At 35.8% G+C, this 27,720-nt stretch overlaps 1 protein-coding gene across 6 annotated transcripts; it reads right to left on the reverse strand.

The window, feature by feature from the left end:
* Window positions 1-700: 700 nt before the first annotated feature.
* DCUN1D5 (defective in cullin neddylation 1 domain containing 5) lies at window positions 701-27,365 on the reverse strand. 6 transcript variants are annotated; one of them, XM_002754354.6, is made up of 8 exons: window positions 26,992-27,365; window positions 24,448-24,539; window positions 18,838-18,908; window positions 18,335-18,426; window positions 3,831-3,939; window positions 3,642-3,746; window positions 2,858-2,960; window positions 701-1,042 (listed from the first exon to the last, which is right to left on the reverse strand). In XM_002754354.6, the coding sequence occupies exons 1-8, from the start codon at window positions 27,075-27,077 to the stop codon at window positions 987-989; spliced, it is 714 nt and encodes a 237-aa protein (XP_002754400.1). In that variant the 5' UTR covers window positions 27,078-27,365; the 3' UTR covers window positions 701-986. The 6 variants fall into 6 exon arrangements, with proteins under 6 accessions (XP_002754400.1, XP_003734145.1, XP_017832990.1 ...); XM_003734097.7 differs by having other exon boundaries at window positions 26,890-27,365; XM_017977501.3 differs by lacking the exon at window positions 24,448-24,539.
* Between the last annotated feature and the right edge of the window lie 355 nt (window positions 27,366-27,720).

Consider the following 27,720-nt stretch of genomic DNA (forward strand, 5'->3'; position numbering starts at 1 on the left):
AGTGCCTTTTATATGAATTAGGAAAGGCTTCCCTTTCCTCAAGACACTTTATTGCCAACAGGCAGAAAATTGTGATAATTAGCAATATTGTGAAGCTACCAATGTAAATGGCTCTATCGAATTGTGCACACTTATACCCAGAGTTCTCTCATGATTCCATACTCTATTATCTTCTTTTCCTAAGTGTATCTTAACTAAATCCACACCAGAGCTAAAGTTCTCTTAAGACAAAAAAAAAAAAAGCGCTTAAAAAAAACCTCCCTATATAATGACAGTTAAAAATAACATAAATATGCCACTAACAACAATGACGATACAGCTTAATAATAATACAAGTTTTTAAGAAAACAAAATAACTGGACATATTCTGTCCAATTCTAAACTCTCTGAGATAAGACATCTGCATAAGACCTTGGCAGGGTTTATAGAAACCCAAAGTTAAAAGGAGCAGCACTTTTCCAGTACCTAGAAATGGTTATTAGCTGCATCAGAAAATCGTCATCCCAGAAATCAAGGCCAACAGTCTTCCAAATTGTGCGGAGATGACTATAATGAGCCGTATCATCAGCAGACTATGTTGCCAGATATTAGACTATTTAAAATCTTGAAAATTCTATAAATACATGGTAAACTGGAACCTCAAAAATCCAAAAATTCAAATTTACAAAAATAAATACCACTCTGACACTCAAGGGACATCTTCACTTTAAGGCCTTTGCCACAAATCTGAATCTTTATTGTTCTGAAATAAATGTTATAAACATAACTCAAAACAAAAACTTCAATATTCAGTCTAAGAAGAGGTGTGGCTCAATGCCCATCACATGTAACAAGAAAAACCTCCTTTAAAAAAAGGAAAAAAAAGTACTATGAGAAGTCTTTCATATGAATGAAAATGCACCCGTTGGATTTTTCTCCCCCTCATCACATCAGCTTGTATACACGTGGGAATCAAAAGGTTTGCATTTTCTTCACAATAGTTCTTGCTATGATGTTTGACGAACTTTTTGCCACTCAACAAATTCATCAAGAAGAACAGGCCCTAGAAATAAAGAAAGCATTTTTGTCAGAATTCAGTGAACTCATCTCTCCAATTATACAACGAACTCCCCATTAGCTCTGCAATGACAGAGGCCTGACCCTTCCCTTCTTTGGGTGGTTCTGCTTCTGCCCACCTTATTCCATTTAATGATGCTATCTTACTGGCCTTTTCTTTTATGCCCTTAAAGACACAAGGAATAATGGTATCTATAGCAACTTCCTTCTCAAGGTGTTTCATGAACCCTCCAATAACTGACTCAATACAAATCTCTCCCCTTTTCTAAGTGTCCATGGTATTCTGGCATTTAATTGTGAAACAATCTCAAAAGTGTTTACGGTAATATTTCTATGCTGCTTCCCCAAGAAATGTATAAACTTATTGAGGGGGATCGACCATAATAGAGACTTACTTTATTCCAGTAACAACATGTAGTACAGAGCTGAATACAAAGGAAGTGCCTGATGAATATCTGACTAATGAGTTAAGAACTATTCTAAAAAATACACTTTTCTAATGCAGGAGAGGTTCAAGCTCGTTCAACTGCCAGGAAGGCAGTTTAAATGAGTTCAGTGTTTATTCTGTTTAAATGTAGGAAAAATCATTGCCACAAAGAAATAGGCTTGCTCTACTCTTCTTAAAACACATAATCCTCTGGTAGTCTTTTTCCCTTGCTTTTGACAGACATGTTTCTCTATTGTAAAAAAAAAAAACAAAACAGCAGAGCAAGTACAATTATAATTGGCAAGTGAAAAACAGCCTAGGTCTTAGCATACTGTGAACTGCCAAACCGAAAAGCAAGGCCAACACAGTTACTACTTGGCTCCAGCCTCTGACTCCTATAAAGCAGTACAGGTGCAATTTTGTTGAATTTTTAAATTTTTCAAACAAATCTGAAAGTTTTATTTTCATACAAAATCTCCTAGTTTTAAATACTGATTTGAAATAAACAAATATACACATCTACAGGCCACATACAGCCTTTGGGCTGCCAGCTTACTGCTGCTAGGTATTATTTCCTTAAAATAATACCAAATTTTATACCATCTTGGAGAGAGAGGAGAAAATACATGTAGAAGAAATGAAGCTATCCCTTCTGCTATTTTATTTCTTCAGTGTCACAGAAAAAAAGTGTATAATTTCAGTTGAAGTTTATAGGAATGTACCTTTCCATGTAACCCTTTTGAACACTGAAAACACACGCAAGCAACCAAAATGGTGGTGGGAACTGAAATAATATATAGTTCTACAGAATTAACTTGGTTTATCTAATTATTTCAATTCCTGTTTTATGGAGTATGGACAGATATTTTAACTGGAGGGATTGAAAAATTATAAATATTTCACTATCAGTTTACTCACAATCAATTTATAGTTTTCAGAGGGAAGTTATACTGACATGATATGCCATACTGTTAATGGGTGGCATGATATTCTATAATAACTTTAAAGCTTTTTCTAGAGTTACTGATTGTTTTGCTGTCATATCTCAAAAATCATGACTATATTTTTCTTCCATAGGGAAGTGCCAGGAGAGACAGAAACAAAGCTGAATTTTAGCTTCTGGATGCAAAAACGATTTAAATCTAGCTAAAATGTTTGGTTATCGAGGAACTGAAAACATTTCATTTACCAGCATAGATTTTATATAATACTGCTGAATCTAAACTCTCTAGTTCTCCCACATCCCTCACACGATTAAATCATCAGTTACTATTACAAAGTTTAAAACCTCTATGCTAATAATACACAAATGCATATGCTCATTTAAGATTTTGGAAATTTTATTTTCACAGGAATACATTATGTTACACTTACAAGCACCATCTTCATCATAGTTACTAAGGTCGGCATGGACTGTTCTGCTGAATTCTAATACATTGTACCACTGATCTTTGTTCATAACACGATACTTTGATTGCTGAAAAAAACGATTTAAATATTTGGATTAAAAAAAATTACTCAATTTAGTAAACTAAGTTATAACTTTGTGATTTGGATTTTCCTAGAACATTTATTATTCTTTTAAACTATTTGTGTTTCTAAGAGATTCCTCATGGGCATTTACAGATCGATATCATCTATTTTGTACTTTTCTTTCGTTTTTGAGGAATAATAAGAGCACTGAGTACTAATTTAAAGATAAAACTAACTTTTACAACATACTGTGTTACCACCCCTCCACCAAGGAGATCAAGATATATACTGTTTCCTACATCCGGTATGTTCTCTTGAGCTGCTTCCTTGTAAATCATTTCTCTACTTAAGATTTACTGTTTAGCCATATTTTGAGTTGGCAAAACCCCGAAAAACTAATTTTGCATGACAAATGTCTGTGCTACAATATATTTCTTGGAGGTTTCTTTCATGGGTTGAAGGTAGTATTGAAAATATCTTAGGTACAAAATGTATTTATAAACATGAACTTCTATCTTAAAATAACAGCTGATATATACATATTTTAATATAATTTTTTTCTCTACTCAAGGAGTTTTTTTACAGCATACTATTAAAAATCTATTTGTTCCTCAATTAAAAGTATAACTTTCAGTCAGACTAAGTTTTAAAATAATACTTTCAAAATTCAAAAAAACATACATACCTCCAGGTACTGGTAAAATACTGAAAACAGTGGCCATGTCCTCCCAAGCAGAAGAGCTAACATAGATTTAGCAGTATCAATATCAAGGCTTCTCTGATCTTTATCCTAAAATATAAGTGAAAAAGTTTTCCTCAGTGTGGCCTCAAGATGAAAGCGATTAAAACAACAAAACGTGAAAACTGCACCTACCCTTGCAAAATCAAAGGCATATCTGTAGATATTCTTAAATGACGAAATGTCATTCAACTGTGAGCGCAAGAAGTCAAATTTGTTTTGTAACTTTTCTGTGCAGTCACACCTTAAATAAAAGAAATATCAAACAATTACATCATCAAGAAAATCCAAACTATCATTGGAACTTAGAAGGAATCCATTAAGAAAAAAGTGAGTTCATTTATGAAGTTAATTTAGGTTTAAAATTCTCTGATTCACAAATTTAGAATAACAAATTTCTTGCCTTGCATCTACCAATGCAACAAAAAAAAGATAAAAGGGAAAAAAGAAACCTGGGAATCAATGAAAGTTCAGTCCAATTACTTTTCTTAAAAACAAACAACTCCTTCAAAAATTCCAATAAAATCCAAGTTAAAAAGAGATGTATTAAAATGTTTTATCACACACACAGCTAAAAATGACAGATCGTTTTTAGTTTCATTTAGTTTCATTTGCTCTGTCATTTTTAGCTGTGTATGTGATAAAAAATGCCCTTGTCACCTCTTTCTTTGGAAAGTTCTTATGGAACAATTTGGTGAAAGAGATTAACCATGAGTGGTTTTAAAAGTTTAGGATATAACACAGAGGAAATTAATACATTATATTAAGTGGTCCAGTCATAAATCCAGATCCCTATATTTTTGTACACAAAAAGCCAAGCAGTAGAAGCACCTAACTTCAAATAAGTTATACATGCAAAAGCATGCAAACAAGTTATACATGTTATTTTAAAAGACATGACAACTAAATATATGGAAGGCTCAAAAATCTCAACTGGCTTTCTCTCAGTGGGCTGATAAATTCCACTGCTTAGCAAGAAGCAAGACAGTGAAGGCCTTTCACAATTTGGCACAAATCTCTAGTGTCATCTCCTGCCACTTCCAGATAACCTTACCATGCTCTAACTATGTAACTTACCATTCCCAAATGCCACAGCCATGCTTTAGCATCCACTATTTCTACTTGAAATACCGTTCCCTCCAACATGCTGATAACAATATTACTCATCAAAACCTAAGTCACCTTTTGTCACCTCTGAGAGACCATCTGACTCCCTTTAATCAAAAATAATTGTGCCATCTACTGTGATCCACAGTATTCCACTCAAAACTGAATTTCAGTATTCAACATGCTCTCTAGACACCTGGCATTCTCAGATTTAACGAAGACTATACTGAATCAATAATGCAAAGACCTGTGATGTGTAGTATCATAATTTCATTAGTGTGTAAACACTCTGGACAAATTTCTAATACTAATTAAACCCTGCATTTCTAGAATAAGTCAAATTTGGTCATGTTACCTGTTTTATACATTGCTAGGTTTTGGGGTTATTTTTGCTATGTCCTAAGTGAGGCTAGCTTCTAAATTTCATTCTCACTCTCCTTGCCAGTTTTGTTAACAAGTTTGTAGTGTGTAAGATTCAGAAAATAAAAAGAGAATTGCTACTTTTTTCCCTGTTTTTGAAAAAGCTTATGTAACTCTGGAATTAGCATCTGTCCAAACTCAGGTGAGTACTGAGGAAAGGAAGAAAGACTTTTAACAAATAAACCAACATTTTTAATGTCTATAGGACCATTCAGATTTTCTATTTCTTTTTGAATGTTTTGGTCACATACTTTTCTGATAACTAGATTATTTTACATACAATTTTATTTAAATATGATTAAAATTATTCATAACATTTTCTTATTTGCATCAACATTATTTATCTTCATCGCTTTTCTGTTGGTTTCTTGACCAATCTTGCCAGAATTTAGAACGTGATCATATCTTTTGCAGGAAAATAGATGGAGCTAGACGCTATTATCCTTAGCAAGCTATTGCTGGAAAACCAAATACCACATGTTCTCACTTATAAGTGGGAGGTAAATGATGAGAATTTATGAACACAAAAAAGGAAAACAACAGACACTGGGGTCTACTTGAAGGTGGAGGGTGGGAGAAGAGAGAGAAACATAAAAGATAACTATTGAGTACTAGGCTTAAAACCTGGGTGATGAAATAATCTGTAGAATAAAGCCCTGTGACAATAGTTTACCTATATAACAAGCCTTCATATGTACTCCCAAACCTAATGGTTAAAATAAAAGATCTTGTACTTCAAAAATGCATGTGTATTTCTGCTTTTAGTATTCACTTGAAAACGGCACCTTGACAAGAGTTGTTTCAAAGGAGTGATAGGGATAGAAATCTTACTGGAATCGGTTTAGGAGAGAATGAAAAGAGTGGAACTGGAGAAAATAAGTACAGATGAATGCTTTCAAAGAGTTTGATTCTAAAGTGGTGCAAAGAAAAGGGGCACTAACTTGAGTGGGATGCTGTCAATGTACTTTTTATTCTTTCTCTGTCCTAGGTACAACTAAAATCACTGGACATTTTACAGAAAATAAACAAAGACTCTGAAAGGTGGAAACGTGAGGAACAACATGGTGGTGAGTTCTCTGAGTTTATTTTTGCCTAATATATTCTAAACTTGGAGCTTAAGACGCTAGTAACCAGAAACACCAACGAGGGGAGACAAAAAGCCCCAATAAAACCCTGCCTTTTCTTTAGCCAAAAGACAAAGAAAGGAGGAGCCTCACAGAGCAGAAAATGCTTAGAAAATAAACACTCTAATTAAAAACCATTGAAGAAACTATGGCCCAACTCTCACCAATGCTAGCAAACACTGAATGGGGACCTAAAATGTCTACCCTTACCGGGATACAATAAAGCCTCTCTCCCAACTCCTGCAATGCTGGTGGAAACCACATGGGTAACATGAACTTCTGTTCTCACCAGGTAGTAACAAGCAGCCAATCCTCCTCTACCCTAGGTTTGTACAGAGGAGGCCAAGTGAAGAGTCAGGGCTATCACCATCACCCCTATCCCTTTCAGACAAGAAAGTATCAGTAAAAGCCTAGTGGGAACCCAGAACTCTCATCTCTGCCCAGCAGTCACAAGGGACATCCTTCTTCAGATGTCAATGGATGCAGAGTAGAAAATTTAATTTCTACCTGTACCTGGCAGTAATAAGGTGGCAGCCCTGATTTCTCTTGCCAGAACAGCATTAGAGTAAGATAGCTAAAACTAAAGGTTCAAATAAGATCTGGAGATCGAGGGTTTTGTAATATACTACCCAAAATGTCCAGGTTTCAATTTTAAAAATCACTTGTCAAACGAAGATCTCAAATGGAATGCAAAAAGACGATCAATACTTGCAAACACCAAAATTACAGAGATGTTCAGAATCATCTGACACACTTTAAAGTAGCTATAAAATGAATGCTTCAATGAGTAATCAAAAACATTATAAAAAAATGAAAAAAAATACAAAGTATCAGCAAAAGAAAAAGTCCAAGGACAAAGAAATAGATATAAAAAAAGGAAACAAAGGGAAAGTTTTGAATTGTAAAATACAATGTCAACTTAAGTTCTAATATATTCATAATTACATTAAATGTTAGTAGTCTAAATATACCAATAAGACAGAGTGGATTAAAAACAGGATGACCCAAATATATGCTGTCTAGAAGAAGCTTTAACTTCAAATAGTATAGGCAGGTTGAAAATGAAACAATGGAAAATAATATCTCATAGAAACGTCAATTAAAAGAAAGCAGAAAGTGGCTTTCTACATTAGATGATATTAAAATAGACTTAGAGCAACTTCAGAGCAAAGAAAATGATCAGAACAAAGAAGATAATTATATTATAATAAAAGAGTCAATCCACCAGGAAGACATAGAATCCTAAACAATTCTAAGCAACCTCATATGCATTAAACAATAGAGCTTCAAAATGTAAGTAAAAACTAATAGTGCTGAAAAGAGAAATAAATTCATAATTACAGTTGGATATTTCACCACCCCTTTTTCAGCAATTGATAGAAACACTAGATAGAATTCAATAAACACATAGAATTTAACATCATCAACCAACAGGATCTAGTCGACCTTAACAGACTACTCCATTCAAAGACAATAGAATACTCATTCTTTTCAAGTGCCCACAAAACATAAAACAAAATAGACCAATCCAGAGAAAACCCCTCAACAGATTAAAAATAACGGAAATAAAAAAGAATATGTTCTCTGACAATGGAATCAAACTAGAAATCAAGAACAAAAAGTTAACAGCAAAATCTCCAAACACTTGGAAACCAAACATCAAACACCTAATAATCCATGGGAGAGTTAAGTCTCAAGGGAAAACAATACATTAAACTGAATGAAAACACAACATATCAAAATTTTGAGATACAAATAAAGCATTCCTGAGAGGGAAATTCAGAGTGCTAAACACAAACATTAGATAAAAGAAAGAGCCTTAATCAATAATCTAAGCTTGTGCCTCTAGAACCCAGAAAGAGAAAAGTAAAATAAACAGAAAGCAAGCAGGACAAAGTAAATAATCAAAAGCAAAACTGCTGAAATTGAAAACAGAAAGATCAATGCAACAAAGCACACTGAAAAGATCAATAAAACTGACAATTCTCTAGCAAGACTGACAAAAAAAGAGAGAAGACAATTTACCCATATCAGGAATGAAATGGGTTTTATCATTACAGACTCACTGTTATCAAAAGGATAGTAAGGGTTACACAATGGACAACTCTACATATAAATTTGACAAGTTGGATAAAATGGACCAATAAGTTTCTTGAAAAATACAAACCACCACAACACATACAATATACAGTAGATAACCTAAGTAGCCTTACTATTAAAGAAATAGAATAAAAAAATTTAAAACTTTCAAAAAATCTCCAGGAGCAGATGGTTTCACTACAGAATTACACCAAGACTTTAAAAACGTATTCTACACAATCTCTCTCAAATCATAAAAGATTAAGAAAATTTAAAATATTTTAAAAAAGAAAAATTAAAAGATAAAGAAAACTTCATTTAATAAAGCCAGGATTACCTTGATACCAAAACCAGACAAATACAAACAAACAAAAAAAAAGCCAAATAATGTTATCATTTAATATAGGAAAAGCACTTTAAACATTTAACATCTATTCATAATAAAACTCTCAAAAAAAAAAAAAAAACAACAATACAGGGGTGTGTCCTTAACTTGATAGAGTATAAGCAAGCAATGTACAGGTAACATAATAGTGAAAGCCAATGTTTTCTCTTCAAGCTGAGGAACGAGGAAAGATGCCTACTCTTACCACTCTTAACGACATAGTGGTAGAAGTTCTAGCTCATGCAGTAAGTCAAAAAGAAAAAAGAAAAAGAAACAGATCAGAAAAGAGAAATCAACTGTCCCTATTTTTAGATAATGTGACTATGTAGAAAATCCATGGACTGTAAGGAAAACATCTTAGAACTAATAAGTGAGTTGAGCAAGGTCACAGTACACAAGATAAACATATAAACATCAATTGTATTTCTATATAATAGTAATGAACACGTGGACACTAAAATATAAAATACCATTTACAATAGCTTGAAGTAAATATAATCCCAGCACTTTGGGAGGCCGAAGCGGGTGGATCACGAGGTCAAGAGATCGAGACCATCCTGGTCAACATGGTGAAACCCTGTCTCTACTAAAAATACAACAAATTAGCTGGGCATGATAGCGCATGCCTGTAATCCCAGCTACTCAGGAGGCTGAGGCAGGAGAATTGCCTGAACCCAGGAGGCGGAGGTTGCGGTGAGCCGAGATGGCGCCATTGCACTCCAGCCTGGGTAACAAGAGCGAAACTCCATCTCAAAAAAAATAAATAAATAAATACTTAGGTGTAATTCTAACAAAAGACTTACTTATATGCTGAAACTACATAAAACTGATGAAAAAAATTAAATACCTAAAAAAATGAAGAGACATTATTTATCTTCCAGTATTCAAAGCAAGACTGACCAAAAAAAAGACATTACCAATATCAGGAATATCTGAGTATTCAAAGACTCAAAATAGTAAAAATGTCAACTCTCCCCAGATTTATATGGTCTTTAACCAAAATCTCAGTAAGATATTTTTGTACAAAGGAGATTATTCTAAAATTTATATGAAAAAACAAATACACTAGAATAGCTAAAACAATTTTGAAAAATGATGCATCACTCTATCTGATTCCAAGACTTACTATTTAGCCACAGTAATACAGACTGTGTGGTACTGGCAGAAGGTTAAGACACATCAGTGGAACAGAGAACCCAGAAAAAATGAAAACAAACATGTCTAACTTTTACATACCTTAATTCAAAATGCACCGCTGACTTAAATGTAAAATTTAATGCAAGGCTTCTAGAAAAATATATAAGAGAAAATTCTCAAGATAAAGGGCTAGGCAAAGAATTCCTAGACTTGACATCAAAAGTACGATCAAAAGTACATCAAAACTGAGCTGGGGCTCACACCTGTAATCTCAACATTTTTGGAGGCTGAGGCAGGTGGATCACTTGAGGTCAGGAGTTCAAGACCAGCCTGGCCAACATGGTAAAACCCTGTCTCTACTAAAAAATAGAAAAATTAACCAGCTATGGTGGCACATGCCTGTGTGACTACTTGGGAGGCTGATGTGGGAGGATGGCTTGAACCCAGCAGGTACAGGTTCAAGACCGCAGCACTGCACTCCAACCTGTGCAACAGAATGAGTCTCTCAAAAAAAAAAAGTACAATCCATAAAAGTAAAAACTAATAAACTGGAATTCATTAAAAACTTTTGCTCTGCAAAAGACCTTGTTATGGGAATGAAAAAAATTATAGAATATAAGAAAATGTTTGCAAAACACAGATTCAACAAAAGACTAATATCTAGAAAATACACAGAACTCTGAAAATTCAGCAGTAAAAAGATGCATCTTCCATATCTGTTAACATCTCTTTCCCATTCTCGCCCCTCTGCACTAATTTCCTTAAATATTGTAGGTCCCTGATCCTTACACGTCAACTACATCTATCATCTTTCCATCTCATCTCCTGAGTTTTTAATCTGCTGTTTTTCACTCTCAGAAATTTAATTATTTGGAGTCTGATATCTGAGACCATTCTCTTTTCTGTAACCATGGTTATGTGGAAATTCTGATAATTCATAAATTAATCTTAAAGGGTCTGTTTCTCAAGTTCATTTTTTAAGATTGATTTTCCAGTATGTTTAGTGATTTTTTATTATGAACTAATGATCATGGAACATTTTCTGCAAAAGTTGAGGTTTGTGTAAAATTTCTCTAGAGAAGAACTGCTTCCATTACAAACAGGGGAGTCTTATTCTAAAACACATTTTTGGCTTGGGTCATTCAGTGAATTCCAGCCCCGTCTGCAAGACAGAAGGTGGAGGACTAGGAATTCTCTCTGGTAGAAGCCTTTTACCTCTAATTGAATGTAAAACCAAGTCCAGGTCATCAAATCTTCATTCACTGCATAAGTTTGTCATCAATGTTTTTCATCAAATTCCCGTCCTATTAAGGTCTTGCTTGAAATGTATCCCCTGTTCTCAATGTGCATGACATATCAACAACCAGACACTAGGTGACTAGGAAAAGGTAGGTTTCTTCAGGGTAAAGGCCAGATCCATAGATTTCTATGGAATCACCATCACTCATTTCTGGCCTCTGATTATTTTCCTTATAGGCAAATCCAAGTATACTTTTAAAAAGATGTTTTTAAATGTTATCCAGCATTTAAGTGTTTTACATGAGAAATGGTTTCTCCACACATTCAGTCTGCTATATTGCTAGAAATGGAAATCAAAATTTGGTTAAGTGAACCGGATTTGGCAGAGGCCTAATTCCTTATATATGAATGAATGAATCATATGCTTCATGAGAAAACAAGAAAAATTTATTCTTACTACTTATTAGAAATCCATTACCTACTATTTCACCTAAGTGATTTCTATTAGTGCAAAAATTATCCATTATGTGAAAAATAATGCTTTAATGAAAGTTGACTTCTACCATGGGTATATGTAAAACAGATTTCTCAGATTACAGGCTACTATAATGTTGTTTGAAAATATGGATATGAAGTCTTCAAGATCTCCAACGATCACTTGAAAATGTTCAGAGGGTTCTACATTTTAAGTACCTAGTTACATGTACTCCCTTTCCTACCATGACTTAAGGAGCGCCTCATCTTCTATATCTTTGAGGTTTTTTTAAAGTAATGTTTTTCATTTTTAAAAAAGTCATGTGAGTCACATCTTTCATACAAAATCACAGGCAGAATCTTAACAGACTTGAGACTTAAGTCTTAAGAAGGCCAAGAAGATGAAGGATGTCTCCTTATCAGTTCTTCCTTTCCTTCAGTCAGTTCTTCCTTTCCTTCCTCCCAGATTTTAAAAATCCTTCCTTTCCTTCCTCCCAGATTTTAAAAATCACTATCATAGCATAACACAGGGCTGTAACACACAGCACACCAAAAATATTTGTTAAGTAAAAAGTGATGACCAAAAATAAACCACAGGGTAGGTGATATATTTATTTAATAATATAATGTTTCAAAATTCCTATCTGGGGGAAACTTGGTGGTAAACTGTAGATCAAAAAAATCACAAAGCATATAGTGACTGAGGAGTCACCAAGGAGATAATAATCCAAGAAATTACAATCTTTTCCAAATATTTTGCATTTAATGGGTACACAAAGTTACAATCCTACTCATGTAATTTCAATAGGCTTAAGAGATAAAGTGAAGGGAAAAACAAATTTGCAAGTCAAACAGATAGGTTAAAATTCTAGCTTCTCCATTTCTGGCCATGTGGCCATCAGCAAGTTACTAAACCTTTTTCAGCCTGTTTCCTCATTTTAAAAATAATAATAATTTAATAGGATAACTACAAGGCAAGTTACTTAATCTTTTTCAGCCTCAGTTATATGTATTTTAAAATAACAATAACAATTTCATAGTATAACCATAAAGATTAAATGAGAATATATGTGTTAAATGCTTAGCACAGTTCTTGATATGCTTCTTTTGAGGCAAATAGATTAAAAGTCACCTACACTACACACCTCGGTAGAAACTATGCCATATCATTCCTAATGGTCTATTGTAAAATCTTGAGCAGAGAGAGAATCCAACAGATATTTTTAAAGAGTGAAAAAAAGAATAAAAGCACAAACCTCCACATTTATTATCAGTATCATAAAGACTGTGAACAGATATCGCAAAACCAACATACCAAAGCAGTTACTAACAGCAATACAATTCTTATATTAAATCTAGCTCCAAAATACTAACATCAACACCTAAGAACTTGGGAAGTTTAGGAAAAAGAATATTTCCTCTGAAATAAAAGACAATGCATAATTAACTAGCATACTATAGGAAGCAAGAGATAGTTTTCTGAGTAACGACCAAATAAAACCACACAGATTTTAGGGAACACTGGCACAATATGATACACCATTCTCTAAGGCCACTGTGGTTAGAAAGAGAAATGGCTTTTAATTTCAATGTTAGGATTGGAAATTAATTTCCTGGTATTGCTAAGCATCTCATTACGAAGGAAGGCTTTTGAACTTGTGTTTCATTAAAGACCTTTTAAGTGAGAAGAAAGTCTCGTGTATTAGAGGCTAAGTGAGGCTTTCTTCCTAATTCGTAAGTCCCAATGACTGTGCTGTGACACAGTGATGTGTAACATGAAGAACTGTGGCACAAAGTTCTGGATTTAGAACTTCCTCTAAATAAGCTTTCTCAACCAAAACAATACCATCTACTTCTAGGGGTATTTAAAAATGTGCAGAGAGGCATTTTGAAACTGTCATCAACAAAGGGGAGGGATGCTAATGGCAATTAGTAGTTGGGCCCCAAATGCTAAATGAACGAAATGATAGACAGCATTTCTTTTACTCCTCTCTTCCACCCCCACCAAAAAAATCATATGAATTTTCCCTATTCCCTTTTCTCTCAGACGGTCAAGCCACACCATCCCCTTTAAGCTTCAAAGTCCGGGCCTCAATACAGATACTAGATTTACAATCTGCAGCCTACTGGCAGACAGCTTAGTTACTAACACTGTTGTCAGATGCTATTGTCTTGTCTTTTTTTCAGTATCAGTAATCAAGAACAGTCCTTTTCAAAAGTCTATGTTCAGTTTTCTCCACTGGCATAGTATTTCACCCTTGCTCCAACACCAGACTTTCAGCTAGCAGATATAAGAAAAGACCTCCACCCTAGTACAGTATGCCAGAACAAAAACTTGCCAGGCATCCTTGGAACCTCATATCTACAGAGGAAGGAAGAGAAATTCCACAACCTCCTGACAGCACATCAAATTTTTGTGTGTAGCAGTACATGTGCCTCTTAATGGGAATGAGGTCCATAGTTCTCCAAAGACTCTCAAAAGAGACTATGACTTTATTAAAAACAATTGCTCATTGAAAATTATCCCAAAAATCTTTTAAGATTCCTGTGCTTTAAAATCTCTGGCAGTTTCCCAATATCTGTAATATAGATTTAAACTCTCTCAACATATTAGCTAAAGCCCTCCGCAATGAAGCCATCACTTAAAATAGCTACAATTCCAACTCTATCCTGGCAATTTTCTTTATGTACCTTACAATTCTAAGAAATCAAACTACTTCCCTCAAACATTTACTTTCCTTCCACCTCAAGGCCTTGGTCACAATTTCCCTCTTCTGAAACATTTTCCTATATCCTCAACCAACTTAATCATTCTTCACGTTCTAGTTCACAGGTCACACCTATAAATATCTACCTACTTATTCTGCTGAAATTGACCTTAGTAGCATCTGTGCTTTCATAGTATCTTGTATTTCCACTCTAGCACTTGTCATAGTCTACCTAGGTTTATGGTTACAGCAAGGTGCCCAATCTCTGGGCTGAGCATAAGTACCAGTCCGGGGCCTGTTAGGAACTAGGCTGCACAGGAGGAGGTGAGCAGCAGGCAGGTGAGTGAGCATTACTACTTGAACTCCACCTCCTGTCAGAACAGCAGTGGCATTAGATTTTCACAGGAGCGTGAACCTATGCATGTGAGGGATCTAGGTTGCATGCTCCTTATGAGAATCTAATGTCTGATAATCTGAGGTGGAACAGTTTTATCCTGCAGCCATCCATCCTTTCTCCCTGCCCCATCTGTGGAAACACTGTCTTCCATAAAACTGATCTCTGGCGCCATAAAGGTTGGCTGGGTTACAGCATTGTAACGTTTGCTTTCCCTGACCTAGCAGAATATAACTAAAGGGCAAAAGCTACATCTTTTGCCTTGCTGTGATCATCAGTAAGTGATCCTGTACCTTACATAACATAGGTATCTAATATAAATAACTACGCAATTAAATTAAAATTAATACTGGACACAGTGGCTTACGCCTATAATTGCAACACTTTGGGAGGCCAAGGCTGGAGGAACACTGGAGCCCAGGAGTTAAGAAACCAGCTTGGGCAACATAGTAAAACCCTGTCTCTTAAAAAACAAACAAACAAAAAAAAAAAAACAAAATTAGCCACGTGTGGCAGTATGTTCCTGTGGTCCCAGTTACTTGGGAGGCTGAAGCAGCAGGATTACTTGAGCCCAGGAGATCAAGGCTGCAGTGAGCCATGATTGTGCCATTACTCTCCAGTCTGAGTAACAGAGCCAGATCCTGTCTCCAGGAAAAAAAAAAAAAAAAAATTAACATCTTAGATTTGCAAGGACATTTGGCTGTTATTAAACAAAAATGAAAACTACATGGAAGAATATATGTGAAAAGCATATGGAAATTTCATCCCCTGAAACTTAGAAAATGGCTACTGTTGGTCATTTACATGCAGGTTCATATACCCACAAAGTCTTTCACACAAGAAGGAAAGCCAACTCAGTTACAGAAAGCCTATATGAATACAAATAAACAACTGTTAAAAAGTATTCTGCAAACTATAGAGCATTACACAATATAGATAACTAATCATGATTATTACAGTCTACTATCCTTGAACAGAGTGTTTTAAACTACCAGACTTTCTGTTTTTTAACAGACTAACATAGCTCTAAAGAGTTTTATGAGTTAAAATTAATTAATTGAAACAACTCATGACTATCTTAATATGATTTAAGAGATCACTGGATGTCCAGGTGAAATTATAAAAGTATGAAAAATACCAAAGGGAATTGAGACCAAAGTTTCATATTTTAAGATTATGTTTATTATATAGAACCAAGTATACCAAGCAACGAATAAATTCTAAATTAAGACATAACAGATTTTTTGTCTACTTTGGTTCAAATTTCCTTGCTGTTTTATTCATAGCAAGTTTTTTATAAGGAAATTCAAGGAGTAATAAGACTTGGCTAATTGAGGACAAACACTTGATATTTTACATGGTAATCTAGATCATGAAGGGAAAAAAACAGCTATTTTCCAGGGAAAGAATGCTCACTTCAAGCATTCCTCAGTAGTTTCAAGGCTCTATAGTACGTTATTCCAGGCAAATGGGGAAAGAATAATAAATGAGTGAAAGAGAAACTTCTGGGACATATTAAGTGCTGAATAATTGCTTTTATTTTGTATATCCTGTGACCTTCCTATGGGAAAGGTGTGCTAATAAAAACCATGCTCAGCCAGGCATGGTGGCTCACACCTATAATCCCAGCACTTTGGGAGGCCAAGGCAGGCGGATCATGAGGTCAGAAGATCAAGACCATACTGGCTAACATGGTGAAACCCCATCTCTATTGAAAATACAAAAATTTAGCCAGGCATGGTGGCTTGCACCTGTAGTCCAAGCTACTCAGGAGGCTGAGGGAGGAGAATAGCTGGAACCTGGGAGATAGAGGTGGCAGTGAGCTGAGATCGCGCCACCACACTCCAGCCTGGGTGACAGAGGGAGACTCTGCCTCAAATAATAAAGAAAACATGTTCATGATGTGATTAACACATGATGTTGATTATTCAGGAGTATATATTAGAAATGCTTTGTGCTTACACATTTTTGTTATATAAAGACTTTTTATACGGTATCAACTTATGCAAAAACATAAATAAGAAACTTTAAGGTTTAAAAATGTACAGCCACTTGTTAGCTGAGATACTTCAAAAAGCAGTAACCAAAAAGAAGTAGTAGCAATAGTCCAAAATCCACTTATAATGACAAATAAAATGTCTTAAATTAATATTACAACACAAATCTCAGTAAACCCCACTGAGTTGTATAAAATCAATATTCTTTGCATATTCTTTTGTATATTTAATTGTTCTCTAAAAAGCTAACTAAATGGTGAGAAATAATCCAAGGAATTTCAGAACTGATATATTTACCTGAGCATATTAGGACACCTAGATATATGGCAGAATTCAGTATTGGTAGCAAATGCTGTAATTTAAAAATAGGGGTTCCCTATTTTATAAGGATGCTAATTTACATAGAAAATAACAATATAGTAGGAATACAGTATTATAGATTGGTAATCGGGAAATTTGAATTCTAGGTTCTAACTAAGCACTACTACTAAGAAGTTGTGCCAAATATTTTCTTAGCCTCTCTGGGTCTCAGGCTATAAAAAAATGGAAGTGGGAGGGTTGATTTTGCATTCCATTCAAGCAATTATGATTTGGTTCACATGAACAAAGGCCTTTACCCAAGAATACATATATAAAATATCTACATGTCTACATGTTAATGTCTATTAAAACAGAGAGTTATAAATCATTAGGCACTGAAAATTCAAATTTAAAAATTTAAGTGCCATATAAACACTTTTTTTAAAAAAGTTAAGGACAGACCAAAAATAAAGAATAATTACATGTGTTAATGAAAGCATAATCACAACAGGAAACCACACAGCTAATTAAATCCCAGTTTTGCCTCAAAAATATTATAAATACATGCTTCTTCGATTTTAGAATGTTGGTAACTAATACCCTCCCTGCAGGAACATTAGAAAATTAACACCAAGTTAGTAATTGAGCACAGTCCATTCAGGAAAGCCAAAATCAAATTATTTTTATAAGGTACAATTCTATGAAAATGTTCAAAGACAGGATCCTAAACTGAAAGTGTAGGCCTATAAAATGTGTAAAGATCGCATGGAAGAGGTTACAACAATTCTACTTTTGTCCTTTATGAAGTTCACTTGGCAATAAAGAAATCATAAAAGTGTTATGTAACTCTATCTTCAAATTTTTAAAGTCAAATATAAAAGTGAAGAAGGGAGAGAGGAGGCCCCAGAGCCTAGGGCTGCCCAACAAACATATTCCTTAGATAGTAGAATTCTGTATTCAGAGAGGAAAAACCTTATACTCAAACAACCTGTAAATAAATAGGTCTTTGATAATGGACTTTTAAGTCACTCACCAAGAGAATCAAAGAATTTTAATAGAACTGTACTAAGGTTTTTTCTTAGCGAATATAAAACACGGGGTATCTATTCATTTGCTAAGACCACAATATAATTTTTTCAATCCCCAAACTAATAGTTATAGATCAAACAGATTTGATTTAAGGTGCAACCTTACTCCTGAAAATTATGAAGCACAAAGTATCAATTAAGATCTTCAAATAGGCCATCAAATTTGTTTTTTAAAAAAATTTCTTACTGTAATGAAGTCATTCCCTTTAACCATTCTTCCTTGGTAAAAAATCCCATGCTTTCAGCCTCCAATTTCCACGCTAAAACTAACATAATAATCTGGAAAGAACAGAACATAAAGGATAGGGGAAAGGTCAGCATAGAGATAATCATGTCTGTATTTATCATGGAGAGCATTTTTACATAACTACTTCCATCCTTCAACTATTAAAGAGTATAACCTCTGAAATTAACTATATGTAAAGAAATTGAGATGTGCCAATTTCTTAAAAGTAAAAAGTTCTAACAGTTTCTGAAGGTAGAATCTCTTATTCTATTACATATAGAATTTGAATCAAGAAAGAACACGTTTGCCCAACTTAAACTGATTAAAAATACCCTAATGCAAATTTACAATATTAAACATGAAGAAATAAAACTTAATACAAGATTAAAGTGTCTCAATTTTTAGAAATTTATGAATATGCTATACCCCACTTTTATGCCATCCTACTTAGAAATAAAACATACATTTTCAGGTTCAACACCAATGTCTTCACAAAATTTTTCCATTCCTTCTGGCCCTACAACTTCATCAGGACCTTCAAAGACAAAAATAATTTACATATTTTGTTATAATATCAACATAAAACATAAACCACCATGCTACAGGTACCCATGAATACACCATAATATTTTGCAAACCATTGAATTTTGGCATAGCTTTTATAAGTATAAATATTTGCTACAAGATTTAAATTTAAAATTTGTGAAGTATTGTTTGAGCACCACATTACAATATGAAACTAAGAAAATTTTAAAAAGCAGCAAAGAAATACTCCATTAGTATCAATCATGAGTTAGTACAAAATCAAACCTATCCGTCAAAAAAACATTTGCTGAGTGCCTACTCTGAATAAAATTTTTGACAATGCATGAATATGAAAAAACATCAGGCAGCTGGAGCTTCTTAGTCTACTGGACTGTCAGAACCAACAGAAAGTTCTACAGTCATCAGAAAGGGAATATGTTCACTTATAAAACAGGCCATTATTACCCTTTTGAAATATACTCAAATATAATTTATTTACTGAAAAGGATAAACATATTTTGAAAATAATGACTTATGGAAATTACTACATTCCATTTCCAGAAAGAGCTATTTTTCTTGTCATCTTGGTTCTAAAACAGACAGCAAGCATTAACGTCATCTTAATGTAGAAACAAAAGTTTAATCCTTCAATTAGCTACTATCTATCATTTGTCCAAAAATTAATTACCGGTATTTAACTTGTTCCTTATTTTATGCCCTTAGTAACATTAATGAGTCAATATATCAATTATCATTTTTCCAAAATGTTAGCAGATTGCCAAAATATAGTAATTACATCATCACTAGGTCTCTTTTCTGACTAGGTACGACTAAAAAACAAATTTTGTAATAATATGAGAGAAATGTGTTTACCATATGGGATTTTGAAAATATAATCTTGAAATATAATTCTTAATAGTCAAGCGAAGCCTCTATTTTCCTTTATAAAGGATGAAAATCCTCCAGCTTTATAAACCAGACTAGACCAACACTGTTCAGGTAGCTTTGATAGCACCATCTTTAGGTTACAAGCACAACACAAAGTCAATACATTCTTGCTGCCCGAGATCCAAGCTGCTAAGATCACATTAATACATAGTCTGAAACCAAAACCCCTGTGAAGTTTTTTGTGTAACATGGTAAATGTGATTGGGTTTAAATAAGTACTAACAATACATTCATGTGTTAAAAGGTGAAGGGGGTGATAATTATGGGACACTTTCTCTCCCTTATATATTTTGAGAATTATTTCAATGAGAATGTGTTAATTTTGTAATTCCAAAGGCATACATATACAATAAAGGTGTTAAAAATGCATAACTGAGTATTCTCATATATGACTGAAAGAAATCAAAAATCAGCTTTAAAAATTTAGGGAGGCCAGGCGTGATGGCTCATGCCTGTAATCCCAGCACTTTTAGAGGCCCAGGTGGGAGTATCATTTGAGCCCAGGAGTTCCAGACAAACGTGGACAACATAGGGAGACCTCGTCTCTAAGGAAAAAAATAGCCAAGTGTGGTGGTGCCAGTCTGTGGTCCCAGCTACCCAGGAGACTGAGGTGGGAGGATTGCTAGAGCCCAAGAATTTGAGGCTGCTCCTCGTGAGCCATGATCTCGCCATTGCACTCTAGCCTGGGCAAGAGCAAGGCCCTGTCTCAAAAAAATAAATAAACAATTAAAAATTAAGGGAAAAGACAAATGGTTTTTTTTAAAGCCATAATGAGAATATATTGTAAATTTTTCTAAAGCATCAAGAAAACAAACTTGCTCTCAAAGTTGCCATTAGTGACTAGAAGAGAAAGCTGAAGATGTCAAGAAATATCAGTAGAGGCCGGGCACAGTGGCTCATGCCTGTAATCCCAGCACTTTGGGAGGCCAAAGCAGGTTGATCACAAGGTCAGAAGTTCAAGACCAGCCTCACCAAGATGGTGAAACCCTGTTTCTACTAAAACTACAATAAGTAGCCAGGCAAAGTGGCAGGTGCCTGTAACCCTAGCTACTTGGGAGGCTGAAGGAGAATTGCTTGAACCCGTGCAGCAGAGGTTGCAGTGAGCCAAGATGGTGCCACTGCACTCCAGCGTGGCCATCAGAGTGAGACTCCGTCTCAAAAGAAAAAAAAAAAAAAAGAAATATCAGTATAGCACCCCCTAGAAACTGGAGGATTACTTGATGATTAGAAATTAAAATTTGGTTAGAATCAAGTCAAATGAGATTACATAGAGATATAATACCTTATAACTTAGATAAGGTCTGTAAATGTTAACTGACTTAGTCAAAGCAATGCAAATAGTAAAGGATCTAAGTCTAAAGCAAGGTCTGAAACCAATGTGCTTTCCCCAGACTGCAAACTGTTAGTTCTTCCAATAACATTGCTTCCAGTCTTTCTAATAAAACTACTCTCTGCGTAAAACCTCTGGAGCTAAATTTAATTAACTCTTCTGGATAACTAGGTTTCCACTCAACTGAAGAGGCTATAGAAATGATTTTGTTCATCCTACTAGTTCACTTCACTCTACCAGCTAGGTACTATCTTAGGACTATGCAATTCCAACCTTATTTTTTGACTCTATGAAACTTTAAAACTGCCCTTTCACTTTCCATGTTTTTAATTACCATAGGCAGTATATTATTGAATCATTTTTAATTTACATATCACTCAAGAATGAGAGGTCTTGTGAAAGAACAAAACCAGCAGCCTTATCACACATGATGTAATACCATAGTAACAAGTTTAGTGATACTTTCAAAACTAAAAGAAAAACATCGTCAATTTTCTGATTTCCTTATAACCGTAAAGAAATGTTCTCAGCTATCTCTGCAAGGCCTAATACCATGCCAGCCATAACAGATGCTTAGGGGGAAAAAACATGCTCAGTGACACAGCACCTTCAACATGAGCTCCATAAGAGTAGTGAATTTTGGAACATTGTAAAAAACAGATGAGTAAATCTAATGCGGTAATGCTAAACTAATATTTGAGTTCTGACTATATACCAGGTATTGTGCTAAGGGCTTTACATGTATTATTCTTAGTAGGCACAATTATTGCCTTCATTTTAATAAGGACATTCCTATTTCAAGACAGAACAGTTACTGTTTATTTGGCAAACAAATGGTTCTTCCCTAATCAGGTACAAAGCGGTCTCCACAGAGAGGCCTATCTGAAGTCCATCTAACCCTTCCTTATTCTCTATTCCTAAACCTCACCGTATTTATCCTTAGAATGCCCCACAATCTGTACTTATCTTGCCTACATACCTGTTTACTGTCTTCCTCACTAGAAGGCAAGTCCCCCAAGGGCAGGGATCTTGTCTGACTTGCTCAGCACTATATATCCAGCACTCAGCACAATGCCTGACTCAAAACAAGTACTCAATATTTATTGAATGGTTAACACAAGTTAACGAAGAATACCAATACTTTCTTTGCAAAAGTGAAAATTAGTTTGAATAAAAAAATAAACATCAAATAATGTTTATAACTATATATAATTATAAGCATTATAAATTTAAATTTAAAATGCATAAAAGCACAGTAGTTAAAAGCATGGACTTTAGAATCAGAAGGACCTGGGTTTGAATCCTGGCTTCTGTCACTATATGGTCTGGGGCAAATTAATTAATCTAAGTCTCTGTTTTCTCATCTATAAAATGAGGATATGGCCAAGCACGGTAGCTCATGCCTGGAATCCCAACACTTAGGGAAGCTGAGGCAGATAGAGCACTTGAGCCTAGGAGTTTGAGGCCAGCCTGGGCAACATGGTGAAACCCCATCTCTACAAAAAATTTAAAAAATTAGCTGGGGGTGGTGGCACCTGCTTAAACTCCCACCTACTAGGAAGGCTGAGGTGGGAGGATCGCCTGAGCCCAGGAGCTCAAGGCTGCAGTGAGCCATGATCACAACACTACACTCCAACCTGAGACAGAGTGAGACCCTGTCTCAAAAAATAAAGTTGGGACAGAAGTGGTGATAATACTACCTACTTAATAGAACAGTCACGAGAAAAAATATATACTTAGGACAATTCCTGGAATAATGGCAATTCTTATTTTGGCTATTAAAAATGCTAATACAGTAAACAAATGTTTAATTAGAACCTTACGCTACCTAGAAAAGTTCCTAGTTGAGGCAAATATTTTCTATTTCTATGGTGTCTAGTAACCTTTATAAGTGAAATAAGATGAGTGACCTTTTGATTCTGTCACATGCATACCAATAAAACTGGCATTTGGAATAATGGGTCAACATTTTAAATGGAGGTCAATAAGAAATGAATTTCCTTCATTTAAATTGGGTTAGTGGTTGTCTTGGGATGCCAGTAATAGCATTTATTTCTGGTCTGGAAAGAATGGGTTCTGTTACTAAACAATTTTAAAATTGTACTTTTGGGATCACTCGGCTGATCCCAACAATGAAGTTACTGCCCCCCTTTCAAAACAGTCTCACATTCCATACAATTAGCCTAAAGTTACATCTCGAGTTCAGAGTACACCACTTTAGACCTTAATGTGGATGAGCACTACATACAAGGCAACAGCTACATATACACTTTTATTTTAAACGAAATTTGGAGAATGACGGTGATAAAAAGAAGGGGAAAAAACCCACAAAAACCAAAAAGGAAGCAGATGTTTAAAAAAAAAAAAGGGGGGGAAACAGGGAAAAGAAGAAAAAGAAAAGCAAAGCTTTAAAATCAGTTAACTCTAAAATAAAAAAAACTATTCTAAGGGGGAAAAATTTCATATATGCTTATAAGAAAGTTAGTATAAATGGAGAATAAGTGTTCTTTTGCATGTATTTGCTTAACTCCTCAGCCTCATCTCTGGCTGGCTTTGACTCTCACCTCTAAAACACAACCCCACCCTGGGCAGGACTTAGCAGAGGTTAAGTTAGTGCCTCTAGAAAACTCCCATGACATTTTAAATGCTGGCTTATATATTCCTCCTATGAACTCTCACAGTGTATCTTCTGAATATAGTATTTATCACATTGCATTAATATCAGTCTATTTATTTTCTTACCCTTGTGTCTCTAGTGGAAGTAGATTGTTAAATGATAATTATGAAAAGGTAAATGTGTTGTCTAATTATAACTGAGGGGTTTAAATCTTTGACTATGTCTCCCTAAAAGTTTCAGAATTAATTCAGAAAAATTTCCAAAAAGAATATTAAATAGAAATGTTTTATGATGTACTTTGTGTTTTCCACAATATCAAATACAAAAAATGTTTTACTGTGTATCTTTTATTTTCCAGAATACTGCTGTAGCCAATGAATGTAAATAAGTGAATGTGTCTTTGTTTACATATTTTATTAATAGTAAATGAGTTTCTTCCCTCCCAGTAAATATGTACTGAATATGTATTTAAAAGAAAGATCAGCCTAAACTGGCAACAAATTTTGAGCCTACCCACAACCTTTAGTTCTGACCCGGATCCCAGTATACAGCACTAATACATAGCAGGCCTGTAACAGATAATTTGTTAAATGAGTAAGCCAAAGAAAGTTTTGTAAGCATATGACTGATATCTTCTTATATGAATTTCATTACCTGCATATTCATAAAACCAAGCCAGGCACTTCTTGCTTGAAAAATGTTCCTCTCCACTTATTAGTCTAGCAGGGGGTTGGGATCTGCAATAGCTTAGAAAACACACAGATGCCTAAGATTTTTATCACATCTCAACTTTTAGTGAAAAACTAAGTTCAAAATTGACTACTTCAATTCATATTAAAGCATATTTTTCCCTTTGGTTGGCATTATTGGAAAAAAAATTGAAGTTGTTAAGTAACTGCAACTTGAAACAGTAATCTATACATAAGAATTATCAGCTAACAAAACCGAAACACCTCTTTATTCAGTATCAAAATCCAAAAATATCAGTAAGTTATTTCCCCACATTTTATAAGACTACAAAGAAGTTCAACTTAGTAGCTGGGAATGTATAAACCCTTATTGTGATTCTACTGCTGATTTGTATAGAAATTCTATTTGTGTGTCGATACATATATTAAAACAAACTCTTACAAATTATATTCTGATACTTAGTGAATCAACATTTCAAAATAAAATGTTATATTAAGAGTTGTTTTATCATCTAAGACTAAAAAGATTTTTAAAGATAAATGATGACTTAAGACCTCAGGGTATATTAAATTTCACAGATTAAAAACAACAACAACAACAACAACAACAAAAAACCCCTAAAAGTTAATAATAGAACAAGGCTCTTTAATCCCAGCTTCTGTCCATTCTGGGTTTTTTTTGTTTTTTTTCCATAAAATCATTTTCATGGTTTTTCATAACATAACTAAAATTTGGTAGGTTCAAAATGGCCTCTAGGATTTAATGACCTTCAGAGAAAGGTCATTATTTTCAAGGAACTCAAATAATTACCCTACCACAATGATACAGAAATGCTAGAACTTCTGTAATTGAGTAATGTAATGTAAAGTAAGAGTATCATATTTAAAAATTTAAATGGATAACGCAAAGTTTCACCTGAGTTCTAGTAATACTGCCTGCTCAGCTATCTTAACATACTTTGCTGAAATAATTTTGATATATTTACTTAAGATGGCCATGAGATAGAGTAATACAAAAATGAATAATAATTTGCCTATATCTCATAAAAATATGAGCTACTAAAGTAACCATGTCAAATTCTAATGTTAGTTAACAAGAGGGATAGGAAAAGTGTATCATCTTTCACATTAATAGCCCAAGAAATACTCCTTAGACTCCTTTACCAAAACACAGTAATGAGGGGGAAAAGTCGCGCAGTTACAAAAAAGAAGATGCAGACTAGGTAAGTCACCTACTTCACAGTTCAAGCAGATCTCTCTTTACGGAGAGCTCTATCATTATACTGTCTTCTTTTAATAGCAGCATCTAAAGTTGTCATATCAAGTGCCAGCTATTGATGAAAAGGCAGCTAATATGGGTATTTTTTAAAAAGGCACTTCTAGGGCGGGCGCAGTGGCTCACGCCTGTAACCCCAGCACTTTGGGAGGCAGAAGTGAACGGATAACAAGGTCAGGAGTTCAAGACCAGCCTGGCCAACACAGAGAAACAGCCTCTACTAAAAATACAAAAAATTAGCCGGGCGTGGTGGCGGGCGCCTGTAATCCCAGCTACCCGGGAGGCTGAGGCAGGAGAATCGCTTGAACCCGGGAGGCAGAGGTTGCAATGAGAGGATCACGCCACTGTACTCCAGGCCTGGCGACAGTGCAAGACTCTCGCTCTCAAATTAAAAAAAAAAAAAATTCTCACACCAAAATTGCAATTTTTTTTGTAGCATATAATTTTGCTGTGATGCCTCCATGATATGCTACAAAGGGATCAAAGAGCTACAACTACATAGTTCTGCCTTGTCTTCTTACCAAGAGGACACGCAGTACAAGAGCTCAAATTAAATTATTAAATTTATACTGAGAGCTAACAGCGTCCTGAATGCTAGAAGACAAAACGCAGGCAGGGCCTTTCCAACTCTGCACACAGGGACTTGGCATAGGTGAGGCACGGCACTTCCAGAAACTGGGGCTCCAGCAATCTAAAAGGCCTCCTGCTGGGACCTTCCGGGTTAGGCCACTCCGGATACTAAATATGGATGTCAATTACAGCATACAAGTTTTCCTTCCTACCGTTCCCAAGACAGTTGTCAAGATTCCTTATGTTCTGCTTTCTTCACACTCTACAAAGAAATTCTAGAAGTGACCCTTCCGCGGATCTGTACTCACTTCTAAGTCTAGAAAAAGGCAGAGGAGCGATAAAAGAGTAGTAGACTGGGGGTCGGGTGGGGGCAGGGGGATCGAAGCGCAATTTACATATGCATTTGTTCCCCACCCTGCAGGGCACGTAGACTCGAAACGTGGGCGGCTCTTCTCGTCTCTCCATAATCGCCAGCGTGCACGCACTGGAACACGAGGTCGGGTCGAGCGGAGACTCGCGGTGTTCCGCACCTACCGCCTAGCTCGATCAAAGGGGCCTCACCTGCTCCAGCCCCAGCCCGGTAGGCCGGGCCCGACTCCTTTTCCTCCCGTGGTCCAGCAAAGGAGGGAGGAGTAAAGCTCGAAGGGTAGGGGGAGATGGTACCTGGAGATTTTACACTTTTTGAGGCCTCCGTCTTCCGCTACTGCGGCTGCCACCCCAGGGGATTTTCTCTTCTTCTTCACCGGCATCTTCCGCCCTCCCCGGCAGGGTGGGCAGGGGAGCCGGGGAAGGGGGTCCCTGTCCGCTGGAAGCCCCTCAGCGCTGGCACCCAGTTCCCAGAGACAGCAGCAAGCGGAGGAGCAGAGTCTCCAGCCCGCACTGGCGCGGCCCAGCCCGGCCGCCGCCCGCTCCCAGGTATCCTCGTCGTCTTTCTCTGTCCGGGACAGGGCTAGCTCCTCGCTGGTGGACACTGCGGTTCGTTCTCACCGGGAGGAGATAACGCGGACAGCACGGCAGCTCCACCAGTCACAGAAAGCAGGAGGCTCAGCCTAACCCGGAGGCGAATCGCGGCGGACCGGAAGTGACGCAATCGCGGAGCCGGTGCCCGGGAGGGGCGTGGTTCCGGTCGGTCTCTGCCAGCGGTGGGGAGGCCGGGCGGAGTGAAGCTGTCTGAGCCCGGCAGCTGCGACCGCCCGCGGGACGCTGTATCCTGTCCGGGGTATCCTCACCTTTCTCATGACGCTTCTACCGCACTCTGATGCTGGCAGTCACCGCCAAATAAATGAAATTACGAGTACTCTGCAGTTGACGTTAAAAATAACCTGGTAAAGTAGACCAAGTTCCACTTCTGAGCTCTTTATTCCACACGGTAACCCCACCTGAAACGTTTGC

Source organism: Callithrix jacchus, chromosome 10, assembly GCF_049354715.1.
Source record: "Callithrix jacchus isolate 240 chromosome 10, calJac240_pri, whole genome shotgun sequence".
In the NCBI taxonomy this organism is placed as follows: domain Eukaryota; kingdom Metazoa; phylum Chordata; class Mammalia; order Primates; family Cebidae; genus Callithrix; species Callithrix jacchus.